The 16838-nt window shown below is 43.7% G+C and overlaps 1 protein-coding gene across 1 annotated transcript; it reads right to left on the bottom strand.

The window, feature by feature from the left end:
• Positions 1-1106: 1106 nt before the first annotated feature.
• LOC308123710 (equilibrative nucleoside transporter 2-like) lies at positions 1107-15877 on the bottom strand. The gene is made up of 13 exons (XM_080486339.1): positions 15672-15877; positions 6383-6439; positions 6019-6100; positions 4558-4703; positions 4341-4480; positions 4127-4261; positions 3801-3898; positions 3580-3649; positions 3143-3339; positions 2956-3061; positions 1936-2021; positions 1554-1756; positions 1107-1465 (listed from the first exon to the last, which is right to left on the bottom strand). Exons 2-13 carry the CDS (start codon positions 6412-6414, stop codon positions 1354-1356), a joined length of 1407 nt encoding a protein of 468 aa, XP_080342465.1. The 5' UTR covers positions 6415-6439; positions 15672-15877; the 3' UTR covers positions 1107-1353.
• Positions 15878-16838: the final 961 nt, after the last annotated feature.

Raw genomic sequence — 16838 nt, 5'->3', positions numbered from 1 at the left:
GCACTTATATGTACTTTTTTCTTCCTCGGCTTCAAAGATGTTTTTCAAATTAATTTAACTTTGAACAAGTTTCTTTTGAGGTAGTTTTCAATGCTTGTAGTTTTTTGTCCTTTATTTCCTTTTTGTGAACATTTTGACGACATTTGTGGTGCTACGGTGTGTTTTTCCAAATTATGACATTTGAGTACCTCGGTTTGTTGGATGAGTTTGTGACCGTAAAACTTTCTGTGGTACTTTTGCAAGTATTCAGGCTCACACGTTTCAAGTGAAAATGCATCATTTTTGCATTTTTGTTTCAGAAACAATTCACATTTACGCAATGTTTTCAAAACAATGTCCGTTTTCACGGAAACGGCAGAAACGCTGAACCGTAGCAGTAGCAGCGTTTCCCCCAGTTTCCACGGAGAATGTGTGCATTCCTAAAGGTGCATTTTTCCTGTTTCCATGGGAACTGAGTCTTTTTGAAAAGCTGCGTCCTCCCCCTTTTCCACTGAGTCTTTTCAAAAAGTGGTGGTTTTCTCATTTCGAGAGACTGCACATTTTTTGAAAAGTTGCGTTTTCCCTGTTTCCATGGCAACAGAGCATTTTCAACAAGTTGCATTTTTCTGTCATTTCCACGGAGAGGTCATGTTATTGAAAAGTTGGATTTTCCTATGTTTTCACGGAGACAAAATGTTTTCGGAAAGTTGTTTTTTCCCCATTTCCAGGGAGACGAACACATTTTCATAAAGTTGTGTAATTCTTCTTTCAAGAGACGGAGTGCTTTCAAAATTTTGCATTTTACCATTTCCATGGATACAGTTTTCGTAAAGTTGCGTTTTCCCGCAAAAAAACGCAACAAAACGTTTCCGTTTTCTCTTGATGACATCATGGTGTAAAACAGAGGCTCTGTGATCCTTCGTCCATCGAACCTTGAGTCTCTGCTGCGATTTGACTGAATTCTAAAGTCAATAATCCATCCATGTCCTTTAAAACGAGTCAAAACAATACTACTGCAGGTTTTCTTTGTTCTACAACGTCAGTACAAAAATCCCACATGTAACTTATTGTCATACCAACCTTTGATCAAATAATAATATTTTTTTATTTATTTATTTTTTTTTTTTAAAAAGCTCATATCAAAAACCAAAAGCTGAAGTATTTCCTGCCATGACTGAAAGTCTTGGTCGTTTCCCTTTAAATCTAAATCCGTTCAGACGGTAATGCCCCGAGGCGACACGTCTACCCGACAGCAGCGGCGCAAGTCAGACAGAAATAAAGTCGAAAAAAGCAGTAAACATGGAAAAATGGTTTTCAGTTCTTCCCCCAAACGTCCAGAATGAGGTGTGTAGGTGTGTGTGTGTGTGTGTGTGTTTAGACCAGTTTCCTGAGGGGGAAGGACAGAGCGGCTCCGATGGACAGACCGAGGGCGAGAAAGAAGGTCATCAGAGCTCCTGCAGTCTCTGCATCCTTCTGCGCCACCAGCCTGCAACACAACAACAACCCTCAGAAAACACTTCTTAAAACTGCAAACAACAACAAGAATGATGTTTTGATCTGCGGGGGGGCCTCACTGAGGAGCGTAGGACATGGACAGGCACACGAAGTATCCGCTGGTGACGGAGAAGAAAGCCATGATGACGGTGAAGGCGGCATCGTGCGGGAATAACACCGGCAGGTAGGAGTTCTTGGGCTGGACGTTACAGAGCATGAGCAGCGGGATGAAGACCAGCCTGCTGACCACCAGCAGCGGGAACAGCCGGGACTCTTTGGCCGGCTGCAGAGGAAGCGTTCGATGTGGGTCACCGGGGGGGATTTTCACATGTGGGGGTAAAACAATCCAATCGTCACGATGAGAGGACAGTCCACTGTTGATCCACTCAGTTCAATCTTTTGTTTATTTATTTATTTATTTATTAATCTTTCTACGCAGCCAAATCGTCTGCGGACGCTCACCCAGCGGACCAGCGTGGTGACGGTGCGGCCGAGCCAGTCGTTGATGTTGAAGGTCAAGAAACAGCAAACCGAAATGAAGAAACGCTCTGGAGGGAGAAACCTTCAGTTTATCCAGCAGGAACAGGAAGTGACGACAACCAAACTCAACAGATAGTTGTTTACAGAGCGCCCCCTCTAAAGGTCTTTGTTTATAGTACCCCTGAAGTTGTTTACATTCCCCTCCCACTAAAGGTCTGTTTACTGTCTCCTCCCTCAAATGGTCTTTGTTTACAGTCCTACAGTTGTTTACAGTGTCCCCCTTCTAAAGGTCTTTGTTTACAGTTCTGCAGTTGTTTACAGTCTCCCCCCTCTAAAGGTCTTTGTTTACAGTCCTGAAGTTGTTTACATTTCTCTCCCACTAAAGGTCTTTGTTTACTGTCTCCTCCCTCTAAAGGTCTTTGTTTACTGTCCTCCTGAAGTTGTTTTTATTCCCCTCCCACTAAAGGTCTTTGTTTGCAGTCCTCCTGAAGTTGTTTACATTCCCCTCTCACTAAAGGTTTTTGTTTACAGTCCTGCAGTTGTTTACAGTCTCCCCCCTCTAAAGGTCTTTGTTTACAGTCCTGAAGTGGTTTACATTTCCCTCCCACTAAAGGTCTTTGTTTACCGTCTCCTCTCTCTAAAGGTCTTTGTTTACAGTCCTCCTGAAGTTGTTTACATTCCCCTCTCACTAAAGGTTTTTGTTTACAGTCCTGCAGTTGTTTACAGTCTCCCCCTTCTAAAGGTGCTTGTTTACGGTCCTCCTCATGAAGTTGTTTACATTCCCCTCCCACTAAAGGTCTTTATTTACTGTCTCCTCCCTCTAAAGGTCTGTTTACAGTCCTCCTGAAGTTGTTTACATTCCCCTCCCACTAAAGGTCTTTGTTTACAGTCCTGCAGTTGTTTACAGTCCTGCCCCCTGCAGTTGTTTACAGTCCTTCAGTTGTTTACAGTCCTCCCCCTGCAGTTGTTTACAGTCTCCATCAGTTGTCTACAGCTTCGTACCCCATCTCCCTCCTTTAAACGAGGTCCTGACGTCCACGGTGACGGCGGGGAACACGGACAGAGTGACGGTGAACACGAAGGTCACGCAGAACGCCATCACCCAAATCTGGAAAAGAAAAAAAAGGGTAGAAGTTGGATTCCTCTGCGCTCTGGGTGGATTTCTATCGTCTCCCGCTGCCGCCTCCACCTTTTTGAACACCTCCATGACGGAGGCCTTGGCCTGGTTCTGGTCCAGCTGCTCCAGCGACAGGAAGGCCTGCTTGGTTCCGTCCGCCGGGGCCTCCCCCTCCCCCTCCCCCGGGCTCGGACCCTTGGCCGGGGCGCCACCGCTCACCGATCCGTTAGCGTGACCGTTCAGCTTGCTGTTCTCCGCCGCGCTGCCCCCTGTGGGTAAAACACACAACACGTCAAGAGTTATTGACGTCTGCTCCGTTTGGAAAAAGAAACAGACCCCCTCTTTGTTCGAGCTCTAATTGGATAAACGGCAAGTTGACCGACTGAATGAGATAACGTTCCAGTGGATTGATTTGATTCGGGCCGAGCGTGAGGGAAGAGCAAACAGAGGATTACTGGCTATCGGACAAACAACCCCGCCGGGGCAATAATCCACAGGAGGAGTCGCACCTTTCAGCAGCTCGGCGGTGGTTCCTGATTCATACTTGCTGCTTTTATTCAGATGATACTGAGCAAAATCCTGCGCGGACACAACAGAAACAGAAGAAATCCTCATAACTGAGCGGAATTGTTACGGGATAATTGAAAGGACTGATGTCAGTAAATCATTTAGCTATTAGTCTTGCACTCGGAGGGGGGGGGGGGGGGGGGGGGGGGGTTGGTGCACTGACCAGGCGAGGCAGCAGCAGGTAGCTGAACAGTGTAATCAGAGTCCCGACACACGGCGTGATGAAGTACCCCAGAGCGGCAGACTCGGAATCTGCGTCACCTGAGTCACAAACACACAAGGAAAAAGAACAAACCAAACTAGTGAGCAGCTGAGAATTCTCGCCTAAGAAAAAAGAGAAAAGAACAAATTGTTCCTTTGAATGAATGAATGAATGAATGAATGTGCGGCGTCGTGCAGATTTCACAAGCTCCACATTGGGTTTCCCGTGCCCCCAGTTGCCTAGCAACTGGGGGACCCGGGCTCTGTCAGCATTGTGGGTGGGCTCACTGGCTAGGGCGAGCAGCATGGCGACGGCGGCGAAGGTCCCGGCGAGGCCCTGGCCGCTCATGAAGACGGCGCTGTACTTCTGAGGCAGCAGGCCAACCAGGCCGAACAGGCTGCCCTGCAGCACGGCGCCGAACGCTGCGGGAAGAGGGACAGGGAGGCGGTTAACGGGGGAAACGTCCATCCGGCGAGCTGCTTGACTTCTTCCTCCACTTACAGTTGATGAACCAGATGGTCGCCATGGTGACGTCGAAGAAGCGGTCCTGCTCCATGGGCACTTTGACCAGCACGGCGGTGAGGATGAAGAGCAGCAGGATGAAGACCAGGCTGCCCGCGATGCGGACGGCCTCCGAGATCCTGAAACACAAAGCGGACTCTGAAGGCAGGCGCTCGGCAGCGGGTCCTCTGAGAGATGTGGTGGCGGCGTGACCAACCTCTGGTACAGGAAGGAGTTGAGCAGGGTGAACAGCAGCAGGGGCAGCTGGGACAGCAGCGTCATCCAGTTGTTGAAGTAATATTCTTTGCGGACCACCGACGTGCCGTTGCTCCATTCTGTGGTGTTGAGGCGACCTTGGAAGTACTGTGGACCCAGACGAGACGCGGTAAATATCCAGCATGCAGCGTCCAATACGACGTGGACGTTGATGGAGGACATATTGTGGATGAGGAAACAAATGAGGACTCGTTCACGCCACATTTCGATGTGTTTTCACTTAGTGTGTAAACACGTCCTAAAAAACTCTCCTATCTCGTCCCAGAGGGGGCGCTGCTGTGATTTCTGCCTCTGAAAGGGGCAATTAAGTCCGGTAGAACGATAAAAGTCATCAAAACAGGGTTGACTGCACAGCAAATAAAAAACAGAAAAAGTTGAACAAACAAAGAAAAAAAACTAATGTTATTGAAGAGGTTCTGATGTATTGTCTCCATTACGGTATTTTCTGGACTATACATAACTTTTCCTATGTTCTTTGGTTGATCATGAAACTTAAATAAAAATATACAATATAAGAATAGAGAAAGGAATATTTTTGTGCTGGTATGCACATATTGATGTCATTCATCAATGTTTGTAAACGTCAAAATGCCAGAGTAACGTATTTCCTCGACTAAAAGTCTTTTTTTTTCCTTTATGTGTTTGACCAGTCAGGTGAGTTATACATCATTAATCTACCGATACTCACCATCCGCGGACACTACATGTCACTGTATGACAGCAGAATGCACAAATTCACAATAGGTTTGGAAAAGTAGCAGCTGGATGACACTCATACACTTTTATGGAAACAAAAACGTACTTTTTTGCATCTTATTATGAAACAAATTGTTGGAAAAATCGCTGTTTTATATGCTAGTGCAACAAATGTCGCGACTTATAGTTCCGGAAATATGGTGTGTATTTTATAGTAGAGTTTGATATTAACAGAGAAATCACCTATTCTGGTTTTAACTGTTAATGTAAATCACTCAGATACTCTGCAGATCAATCATGTGCTTCATATTAGAAGCAATTTGATGGTACTAAAATAGCTGTGATGCTTTCGGCTCTCTGAGCTTCATCTTCTGTTACTATGCGGCTAAATTTAACCGAATCTGAGCGCTTGTAATAGGAGCTACAGAAACCACAGACATCCAAATAACATGTGATTAGAGTTTTCACCAAAACATGTGAACACGCGTGCAGCCGCCCGCATGATCCCAGTCATTTGATAAGACTGAGCGGACTCATGGTTCCCACATGGGGTCATGACTCCAGAAACAAAGGAAATACCAGGTGGACTAATCCAAAGAAGAATCTGACCGGGGATAAGAGGGATTCTCTCAATTTGTAGACAATAGAATTTGAACATGAACACTGTGTAGAAATGAAGGTATTTTAAGGCATTTTATTTTTTTACCAGTGAGGCAGTCATGAAGAAATTCCATGGCAGGAGCGTTCCCAGGCCCAGAATGAAGAAAATGATTCCCACCAGGCAGCCCCTGTGGTTGTGAAAGGAGTGAAAGGATGAAGCTTTACTGTGCAGGTCTTTAATTAAAGAAGTGGGGTCCGGACATCACACACGTTGTCTGTCAAATGCAATGAAATTCAGCTTGTTGTCTGTCAGAAATTGTAAGGTTCACTGTAAGGTTTTGGCAGATTGGACATATATGTTTGTTTGAGGGAAATTCCCTTTCAGAGCATTTAAATGGACACGTAGTCAAAACGCCACCCAGAAACTGTGGTCGAGAGCAAAACAAAGGGAAGCGAGCAGTTTCACTCACCGGTCCTGTGGAGTGTCTGTCCGTCCCTTCATCCTGATGTAGGAGGTTCTGGTGAAGCTGGAAAAACACCAGGAGAGGAGAAAGGTCAGAAACATTACCGCAGAGTCAGGGCAGAGTCCGACTGGATGCTCCAGCTGCAGAGCTTTCAACCACTCGCACAAGCTTTACATTGTGGCATGTGGCTGTTAGTAACCCCGCCTTCTTCAAACGACTTGTGATTATATCGAATTGAAACAAGTGGAATTTGTTCAGAATGAATATCATGCGTTTGTGTACAGGAAGTGAACTGTGTAACCATAGTGACTCGTCACAGATGACCAGAACAGAAAGCCATTAGGCTTGACTAAAAACTACAACAAGCCGAAGGGATCGGTCCTGGCGAGTCGATGTTTGTTCGGGACAAAACCTTGATCTGACCTTGGTACAGCAGTTTGGTCCATTTCCAAGAGTGCAGTGTGAACTGGACCAAACTAACTGCAAGGGAGGAATTTTTGTAACACTCTCAGGCCCCGTTTACACGACAACGAATTAGAGTGTATCCGCAAAACTTACTTCACTTTTGGGGGGTTCGTTTACACGGCACCAGTTTGCGGATGCACTGTATCCGCAAAGTTTTTAATCCGGCTCCCAAGGTGGAAAGATTCTTTCACGGCGCAAATCCCTCCTGCGGAGACTGATGGAGGCAACAGTGCCTGTTACTGCGCATGCACATCTCTCCCCCTCCCTCCTGCTCATTCAGTTGTAAACAAACATGGCGGCCGCGTAGTGGTACGACCCGCGGTCCGTATTCTAGTTTTATCGTCCAGATCAGTAGTTTAATAGTTGAGACTCTCCCCTGATAACATCCGATGTGTCATCAGTCCATGCGGATGTCGGGTGCTCTCCATTTTCCTCACGTTTATCATGTGTTGTTCTCTGCATACACGTCTGTGTAGTTTCATAACAAAATCAAGCAACAGCGCCCTCCAGTGGCCCGGCATATTAACTACATCGTTGTCTCTGTGTACGCTGCTGCTGTGGAAACGCCCCCACTTTTTTTTGCGGATTAGGTGTTTGGACCTGAAATGTTGTCGTGTAAACAGGGCCTCAGCCTGATCAAACAGAGACCCTGGACTGTCCTGGTGTGAAAGCAGCCTCATTGTAATCAAGCTGCAGGCATCTGTGAGGAAACGTTATGAATGACCTGCAGGACTCTCCAGCTGGGGCCTCCTCGATGGGAAAAATGTCCCCCGCGGGGATTCAGAGTCCTTCCTGTGGCATTCTCAGATGAGAATATGTGAGAAGCATGTGGCCACGGCCTTGGTGAAGTACATTCCAACCCAGCAGTTCAGCTTCAGTAACAAAGGCTTGGTTTGATGCAAATTGCCATGGGAACTCTCGGCTGCCTCTCATCAATGCTGTGTTGATCTAGACTTCAAAAGCTATGGGTCTATCCAAAGGAAAAGACATTCCTGGGTGGGAAACTGATGTTCAAATATAATACTACAGAGGGCATGGGAATCCCTCCCGGTTTCCCTCCCATCACTACGTGATGCGTTCCTTTGGGAGAACTGGCTTGTTTGTGGCATTCAGCAGCTTGAAGGTCATTTGGAGGGATGATTGCTGGACTTGGTTTTCCTATATCAGAGAGAATCCAAAAACATGTTTTTCAGACATTATTTTCACCAAGTTTTCTGTCCCTGATGCTGCTGCCCAAGGCTCCCGCGTTTTGTCTTAAACATTGTGGTGGACGGCACCGCAGTGTTTTTATCTCGTCTATAAAACGACCATAAAACATGACAAACTATGCTGCTGCCAGGATAATAAAGTGGAACATGAAAACTGGGCTGGATGATCGACGGCATCATGTTGCCTCTTCTTTTTTAAATTTGACCCGAGAGAACGACATAGAAAGTGGATTGTACGTAGCCTCGGAGTGGCCATAGAGAAAAAAATAATAACATGTGGGAACGAGATAATAAGTTGTTACCTCAAATTAAAAAAGCGAGGGAACGAGATCATATAACCTCTGGCCGTGAGATTCTTTGTGGCCATGAAGGGAGAGGTCTGTATGAGGCTGTGTTGTGCTTTGAGACGCTCCACAGAACTTCTTTATAATAAAGCAATACTGTTGGTTCATCAGTAACTACTAAACAAACTACATACTACTGTAAATGAAAGCTTGGATTTTTTTAGCCATAAAATGAGCCTTTTAATGACTTCATGTGAAAGAGAACTTATATTGTCAATCAGCGTGTGCTTACATGGGTTGCTATTGGAAACGGCTGTAGAGCAGCGTTCTATCATTCTACCCCTCCATTCCTCCATGTTGAAGCATTTGATTCAGACACTTCCAGAAATAAAGTGAAAGGAGCAGAAATTCACTATGTAATGCCCAAATGTTGAAAAATAAGCCCCAGCCTCATGTACTTATGGTAAAGAGGGAATACATGATTCGGAGCTGCTGAGAATTAGATCCTCTCTTTTAGGATGAAGGTGAGTTTAACATGTCTGTATTTCACATGCTTTAGTTAGAAAACATCAATATCTAATGTAGTCCGTGGAAACATGGCTTTTAAAGCGTCCATAACAGCAAATATGGCGGGCTGGAAGTGGCATTGGTGAAAAAATATACGAGGGAACGACATAGTAACTCAGTGTCTCGAGTAATTAATTTGAGGTTACTAATTATGATCTAATTTCCACGTGTGTTAACTTTAACATCAAGATAACACTCGATTAACGTTAACCCAGTTTGAACAGGTCTGTTAAAGTTAACGGTCGGTTAAATGTATTTAACGGCTGGTTAAACGATAACCCAGTTTTGAAAAACCAGGACCTGGTTGTGCTCTAAAACGTGCAGGTCTTTTGATACACTAAAAGTCATTGATTGCTCAAGAGCCCAGAAGTTATTGATGCAGCTTGTTTTTAGCATCGTTAGCTTTAAGTACAAGAGCACTAGTCTTGTGATGACAGTCTTCCATCGCTGCTGAGCCGACATGACTGTCCCCAATGTTGTTATTTAGATATTACCTTCACAGGCAGGCGATGACGAGATCGGCTCCAAGTGTAAGAAGCAACATTAATTAAAGAGTCGTGACTGCCTGGAGTTTTGTGAAGCGACGACTCTAACTTTCCAGCTAATCCTGAGGCTGGTCATCAAGCTCACGCTCTCTAACCACAATGGAAAAAGTAAGGATGTTTTCACCACTGGTATTACACGGAGTGGCTGCTGTGCTCGTTGGGACTTGTTGGGCAGATGAGAACCAGACTCACATTTGTCCTACTTATGACTGTGGCCTGGTTCCTCACCAACACACAACAAATGTTATGTGCCTGTGAGGCAGCTGTGGGCTTGGCCTACATTTTCCACTGACTCTGCTCTTTCTTCAAGGGGTTTTACTTCCCTAAACTTGCCGTTCCTCCCAACTGAAGGAGGTGTGACACAGAGAGCAAAGACAGCTGCGTCACTCTCTGATCTCTGTCAGCCCAGTCATCACTACCCCTCCCTTGGTCACCAGCAGCCTTATTTAACCTCTTTGTTGCTCCTGTAAAAGCGAAAGCCTGGCGAGACAGTTTGGTAAATACTGTGACAATCTCAAGTTGCCTTTCAAAAGCCACCTGATTACAACCTGACCAGACTGTTTCAAGCAGCCAAGGAGAACTGACGAGGCCAGAAATCATAGATTCACAAAAAGACGGTTGGGAATAATCGCCTGGTTCTTCTATATGGCGAGAACCTCCTGAAAGGTGGATGGGAGTGGCTCTGACTCAGATGGCCACAGCCGGTGGCCGCAATTCAATTTTACCCGAGTGCTTGCTGCTTCAACGTTCCCCTAATGTATCTTTGTTCTGTCGTAATCAGATAACGGGAAAGCAGCATGAGGCGCACGAACAGAACAGACACCACAATGCTCCCTGTCCAGGCGGGAGGACCCGGGTGGGGTGTTCCTGTGCACCTATAGCGAGATCGTATTGACACAACAAACACGTCCAGGGGTCATTCGAGGTCAGGGCTCCGAGGCGGCGAGGCAAGGTCGCCAGAGGTCCTGGTGGGCTTCCACCACACCCGGAGGAATGCCAGCTACTGGAGTCACACTCATAAGCTACTTAAAGCACGTTTGTGTTCACTCTTAAAGAACAACACGTCCTGATTGCTTGGTATGATTTTCACTTAAAAAAGAAAAACAAACACGAGCGGTCACGGAACAGGTGATGGCAACAAACCTCGGAATCACAGACACAAGAAAATGCTATTTTCCCCAAATTAAAGGTCCAAGAATGACCTTCTCTTGTTATAGTTGCTCAGCTGGAGCAGATCCAACAGGGTCGTTTCAGTTCATCCTGAGATTCACCCTCTGCCTCCTTCAGTCCTCCCGACCTGACAGGATGCTTTCTGTTGATTGGCCAGTTTCTAGTGAAGCTTCTCATCACTCAGTCTGTCGATACAGAGCGCAGAGGTAATCCAATACCGTCCTACAGTCACTTCACCATATGAGGAAAGTCTGGACCAGCTGATGTCAGCTCGACTGACCTGGTCTGAAGTTCCAGCTTTATTCTCACAGGACTAATATACTCTTAAATTGTTGATTGTTTATTTGGTATTAATTGTTGACGAAGTGTCTGTAACATTAATGAAGATAACAATCGAGATATAACCTACAATTAAAATTACAATATTTAAGTATTTGTGCTTTAGGATATGTACTTATAACAGTCTTCTGTCTCTTGCCCCTTATTTATACCTTATTTATCCTGTAAATTTTTGCTGCCTGTTGGCTTCTGTGTGGTCACTTCCTGGCACCTTGGATTCCCAACACACTTATCATTTTGGTACAAATGAGAGTAAACGAGGGAAATTTTTCTCACTTCAAACTGGCAGTAATTCTCCATCCGATTCATCACTGAAACAATTCTTCGTAGTTCCGTCAGAATTTTGCGACGTCTCTTTGTCACAATACATGGCAGGGCTCTCAAACTCCTGGTAAACCCAATACGGTTCCTTTTTTTTTTTTTTTTATTTAGTCGCCTTCCTTTATTAAAAATAACAATTTATGTGGTAATTCAAATCATAAAATATAATTAACAGAAGAAGAAAAATCTGAATATTTTGTATTAAAATGTTTTTGCATTTGGCTGGCAAACTAATTTTTTATTTATTTATTTTTAATGTAAGGAAAATATTAGCGCGGACCCTGTTATGAGTCTGATCAGACTGTAACACCAGAAAGGCCTTGATTAGGTATTTAAAAATTAGGTAAAAGATCTGCTCTGACTATGTACAGTCTTGTTTACTATACAAAAGAAATAGCCTCCAGCACATTTCAGCTTGAGTTTCTGGAATTTCTAGAAACTTGAGGAAAGTGTGGATGTCGTTCAGAAGGCACAGGCGTGTATTTTAGCAGCCGGCCCAACTCTTTGTTGAGTTATACAACAAGAAATAATGTTTTGTGGCCCCGGGGAAGGGTCAAGCTAAGCGCAGCAGGATCTCTGGGGAGCGGGGGGGGACCCTAACACCACAGATCAACAAGAAAAACACAGCTGTACGAGTGGGAAAGAAGCTTCCATGTCTCGGCCAAACAAGAAACACTCGGGAACCTTTGTGAAACACAAACATGGAAATCTTACTTTTCCTCCTGAAGCAACGCTGTGGCTCAACTTTATCAACGCCTGTTGGCAAAACCAGCGCTGTCATTCTTATAAAACACTGACGTTGTGTAATAGCAGTGTTGTGCCAGCGGACGCAGTGAAAAGAGACGGGGCACCTGAGTACACAGTGATTGTTCAGCTTCAGGGTTTGGAAACCGGCCTTGACACCAGACAGAAGAGTGTGAAGGAGCCTCAGTTTGACTCAAACCACCGACTTGTACTTTCTAATAGGCCTGATCAAGAAATGATTTATAATTCTACAGGATGACTTGAAGCCTTCAGGGCTGGAAACCACCCGGTTTGTTTTCCGACAGCACATGTGAGGTAGGCAAACAGCGCCATGTCGCATGTTCGCGGTGACATCGTGACTAAAAATTAACTCGTGTCATTACAAAGTGTTCAAGCACACAACGATCACGATCAGCGGTCCATAAAGAAGAACTCGGTCAAGGGCGGAAAGAACTGCTCATATTTACTGTTTAGTGGAAAATCTTTCAGCGAAGGCCTGAAGTGTGTAATCTATAGACATCAGGGGGAGCTCAGTGTTTCCCAGCAGCCCTATTAGCACAATGCTGCTCATTCCCATCCGTTGTCCCACATAAAACCAGACAAGGTTACAAACACATAAAAATAAGAGCATATAAAAACAACATGGTAAAACGAAGACAAAGATAGTAAAATAATTCTTCCTGAAAACCTACCATTAAGTGCAAAGTGCTTACTCAGTCTGACATAGGTAAAGTGCCATTTATAAAAAAAATATATTTTAAAGTGTTGTTGATCTTGTACTGTTTTTTTTTTTTTTAAACGACAAAAGTGGAGCTCCTCAGATAACTGGAGATAATGGGCAAAGGAGGACTTTCTAAATATAATTTCACAATCACCCCTGGTGGTTGACCTGGTATTAGTAAGACTATTTAGTTTTTTTGATCAAATCCAAGGCGGTGGGGCCATCCCATGCATGGATCTGTATATTAGAGAGGCACGTTTAAAGTCCTCTACAGGAGGAATGCAGTCCAACGGACAGTGGTCAGCTGACACCCCCTCACCTCCCGACGCCGAACTGGAACCCCGCAGTGTCTCCTATTGCCTCGCCTCCATCTTCAATTAGTGTTCTGATTTAGTCCAGAAAGCTTTACAAACCTAGAAAGACATTTTGTGACAGAAATAGTGAAACCAAAAACATCCTTGCAGTCTATAATCGGATGATGAAACCTCACTGGCGATAAACCAGAATAACAAGGAATGTGAGCAGGTTATTTAACTTCTCTATAAAAGCAGGTTTAGTATCTCTCTCAAGGCCATTTGGGCCCTGCGCACACACATACATGTGCTAATAAGTGTGTATAAACCACTAGCAATTACTAATATTAATTTATTTTATGGTCTGAACGGTGTTGTAAAAAGCAGGATTGGTTTTATCAAAAATGTCCCCAACAGTCACAAATTTGACATTTAAATGAGGTTAGTTAAATAAAGAGCTGAATGTCACTGCAGGTGGTAAATGTTGAGTTTTTCCATCTGCAACTCCTAAAAAGCTCACTGAAATTAAAAAAAAAAAAAAAAAAAAAAAAGGAAAATGTGATTTTAATTCCAAAGACGCAGGTGTATTGTTAAAAGTAAGAAGAATTCAAATCCACACACATTAAAGGGGTCATATGATTCAGCTTTTCAACACTTTCCCATTGGTCTCGTTGGTCTAAAAACCTTGAATTCAAAATTTATTGCCCCAAATCCAGCTTTTCCTTCATTTGAATATTGGACGGTGTTAACACAGTTACCTTGAAACAGTAATCCAATTACTGATTACTAGTTACTCCTTAAAAAGCAACTTTGTCACTTTACTGATTACTTGTTGTTTTTTTTAGTTACTTTCAGCAGCTGCCGACATCCGCATCCGCTGCCATGGGCCAGAGCAGAGCTGGCTAATTGTGGGAGGCCTACCTTGATTGGGATTGGCTAAACCCCCAATGACTCTATATAGGGTTTGATTTCTGATTGGCTCCTTGGAGCAACACACTTTTTAAAAACTGAAACAAGCCAGGGAGAGAGATGACAAACTTTCTTCACTACTGGGATGTCATTTCAGGTATGGGGAAGATTAGTACTGTTGCAAAACCATTAGAAAGTGAATTTTGAAACATAAAGTGGAGATTGTGAACCTTGATAATAAAAACGTGTTGAAAAAAAAAAAAGAAAGGGAATTTTGCATAATATGACTCCTTTAAGATAGTCACTACAAACCAAACTCAGCATGATCCAAAATATTCAAACAGAAATACTAAAAACCAACCAGCTACAACTACAAAAATGACCCAAGCTGCTAGAACAACACAACACTTCAAACAATGTTTGTGAATTATCCTCCACTAATTGTTGTTTTGAATGTATTTTCTCTCAGTTCAGTCAGTCTTTCACCATGTGTATATTTTCCATTCTTTATATCAATATAAACAGCTGTCGACATCCAGGCCATAAAAAGCGAGCTAATCTCTGGTAAGTCTTTACATATAGTCTGTTACTAAAAGTACTTTATTCATCTACATTACAACTACAAGAACATGTGCAAAAAATCTTTACCCAGGTTTACCCTCCGAATACTCTTTTTTTAATTAGATTTTCTCATCACATTAACGGGAGCTCCGTTCTGAAGCTCCGTTCTGAAGCTCTCCTGCAGCGGTGTTGCCAATTTGTCGACTTCATCACTAAATCCGGAGAAAGTCCATAATCTTTTTTTTTTGTATCAAAAGTAAACAACAACAAATACAGTAGCATTTTTAAGTTATTTTGAGAAATAATGCCCTATTTCCGTCACAAATCTAACTAAATACATATTTTTTTTGTAGGGACTGCTGTTGCTCTCTCTTACATCAAAATCAAACAAAATTAATACATGTATGCTAATTTGGTTGTGATGTCATCGAGTTGTGTCCCCCATTGGGTGGGCGTCCCCATATTGTGAGAGCCATTTTAACATGTTAAAACCACATAATAAATGTCAACTGAAATTTTCTTTTCACATATCTGCTCTGTTGCACCAAAAACGTGCTGATGACATCACAGCCTAATTAGCATATCTTTCCTAATCAATTTGGATGACAAGAAAGAAGCTATACCAAACAGTGAGGGGAAATAACAGAAAAATAAACATATTTCCATCACAAAACCAACTAAATATCTGTCTTTTTAGTCTCACCTCTCTTACATCAGTTGAATAAACTCTAAACATATATGCTAATTAGGTTGTGACGTCATTGCCACCTTCTCGGAAGGGTTGCGCCTCCCCACCAGGTGGGCGCCCCATGTATTAGAACCACTTTAACATGATAAAGACTTCATACTGGATTGAATATCTAAACATATCACACAGCTGCTCTGGTATCTGGACAATAAAGAGTAAGCAGGTGAAACAAGAAACGTGACGTGTGTTCAAAGCTGCGCGAGGGATGCTGCCACGTTTTCACAGACGAGGAGGAGAAGGGGGAGAAAGAAACCTGCTGCTTGTTTTTTCTGGCTTTAAACAAACAAACAAACAAACTAACTAAACAACCGGCTTATATTCGTCCCGAACGTCGACGGAAGATGAGCCTGGAGCTGGAAACGTGCCGTGCCGCTGCGGATGTTAGCTAGACGTGATGCGGGACCGTGACTGAACACTCACCTTGGAGAAACGTCACTGTCCGCTCATACCGGCCGCACGCGCCCCGAAATGTCCCCGCGGAGGAACGACTGTCCGCGTAAAGTGTCCGTTGGTCCACACACGTGGCGGGAATGTAGAGATTAAGAAGCCGCCTCCATGAAGTCTGTGGTCATACCGGGAAAGGCTGCGTAGGCTTTACGGTGACTTCAATCTGGACTCCTATCCTCGCTGCTGATTGGCTGAGAGCGCTGTCAGTATACATCCCCACTAATCACAGCTCTGTATTTAGGAGCCAATCACACGGGCCTTCTGCCGTCACAAAATACATTAGAGGCCCGACGCCGTTGCCCTCACGCGCCTTTTTTTTTTCTGTTAACGTCAAAATGTGGAACCCCAGGAAACGCGGGAAATTTAAAGCGTTGTACGCGCCAAAGCCCGCCTCCTCCCTGAGTAAACACACACACATCAAGGTCAGGAGGCTTTTAGCCATTTATTGCAATAGTAGTTATTTATACACACACACACACACTCACACACACACACACACACACACAGAGAGAGAGTGAATGAAACAGAGACAGACAAATTTACACAAGGAGAGACACACAAATGCACAGGTAAACACACACAAAAAGATACATACATAGGTATGTACATACACACACACACACACTCATGTCACTATCACTATTTACAGATTATATGTTATATATTTTCAAGAAAATAAATTTATTCATATATCTATGCATTTATTCCAAATTTTTCCAAACAAAGGTCTTCCCTAATCAGACATGACAACATCCTACTACAGACATTTTTGTACTCGAAAAATTTGTGCTAATTTCCAGACGATTTATCTGCTGTAATCACCAGTAAACTCAGTGAGTTGTGATTCTTTTACCTGTGTGAGGGCCTCCTTCCTGTACAGGAGACATCTAACAAACTCATATTTGTCTCTGGTTGATTATGTAAATTTACCTTCTTGTAAAGAAATTAACCGTGTACATTTTCATGATTAGTCCTGTCACTTTAAGAACATTCTTTTAGTTTCAAGTCATTATAGGTATAAAAGATGCCTGTCACAGAATCAACCTCTTCCATTCAAACCTCTCCACCACCGTAGAGGGTTAGGGTAGAACAAAGAGCTGCCAAAGGAAGTCAGTGACAAGATTATAGACCTCCACAAGG

This window comes from Lipophrys pholis, assembly GCF_963383615.2.
Source record: "Lipophrys pholis genome assembly, chromosome: 18".
NCBI lineage: Eukaryota > Metazoa > Chordata > Actinopteri > Blenniiformes > Blenniidae > Lipophrys > Lipophrys pholis.
The sequence above is the reverse complement of the archived record's forward strand: the minus strand, read 5'-3'. Positions and strand labels throughout refer to the sequence as shown.

What these genes read in the sequence shown, in the direction of transcription:
- LOC308123710 (XM_080486339.1), bottom strand. Translation starts at nt 6,414, where the DNA reads ATGAAGGGACGGACAGACACTCCACAGGACCG. An exon ending in ACAGACACTCCACAGGACCG is followed by an intron (nt 6,101 to 6,382) that starts GTGAGTGAAACT and finishes TCACAACCACAG; the next exon opens with GGGCTGCCTGGTGGGAATCA. An exon ending in TCCATGTCCTACGCTCCTCA is followed by an intron (nt 1,466 to 1,553) that starts GTGAGGCCCCCC and finishes GTTGTGTTGCAG; the next exon opens with GCTGGTGGCGCAGAAGGATG.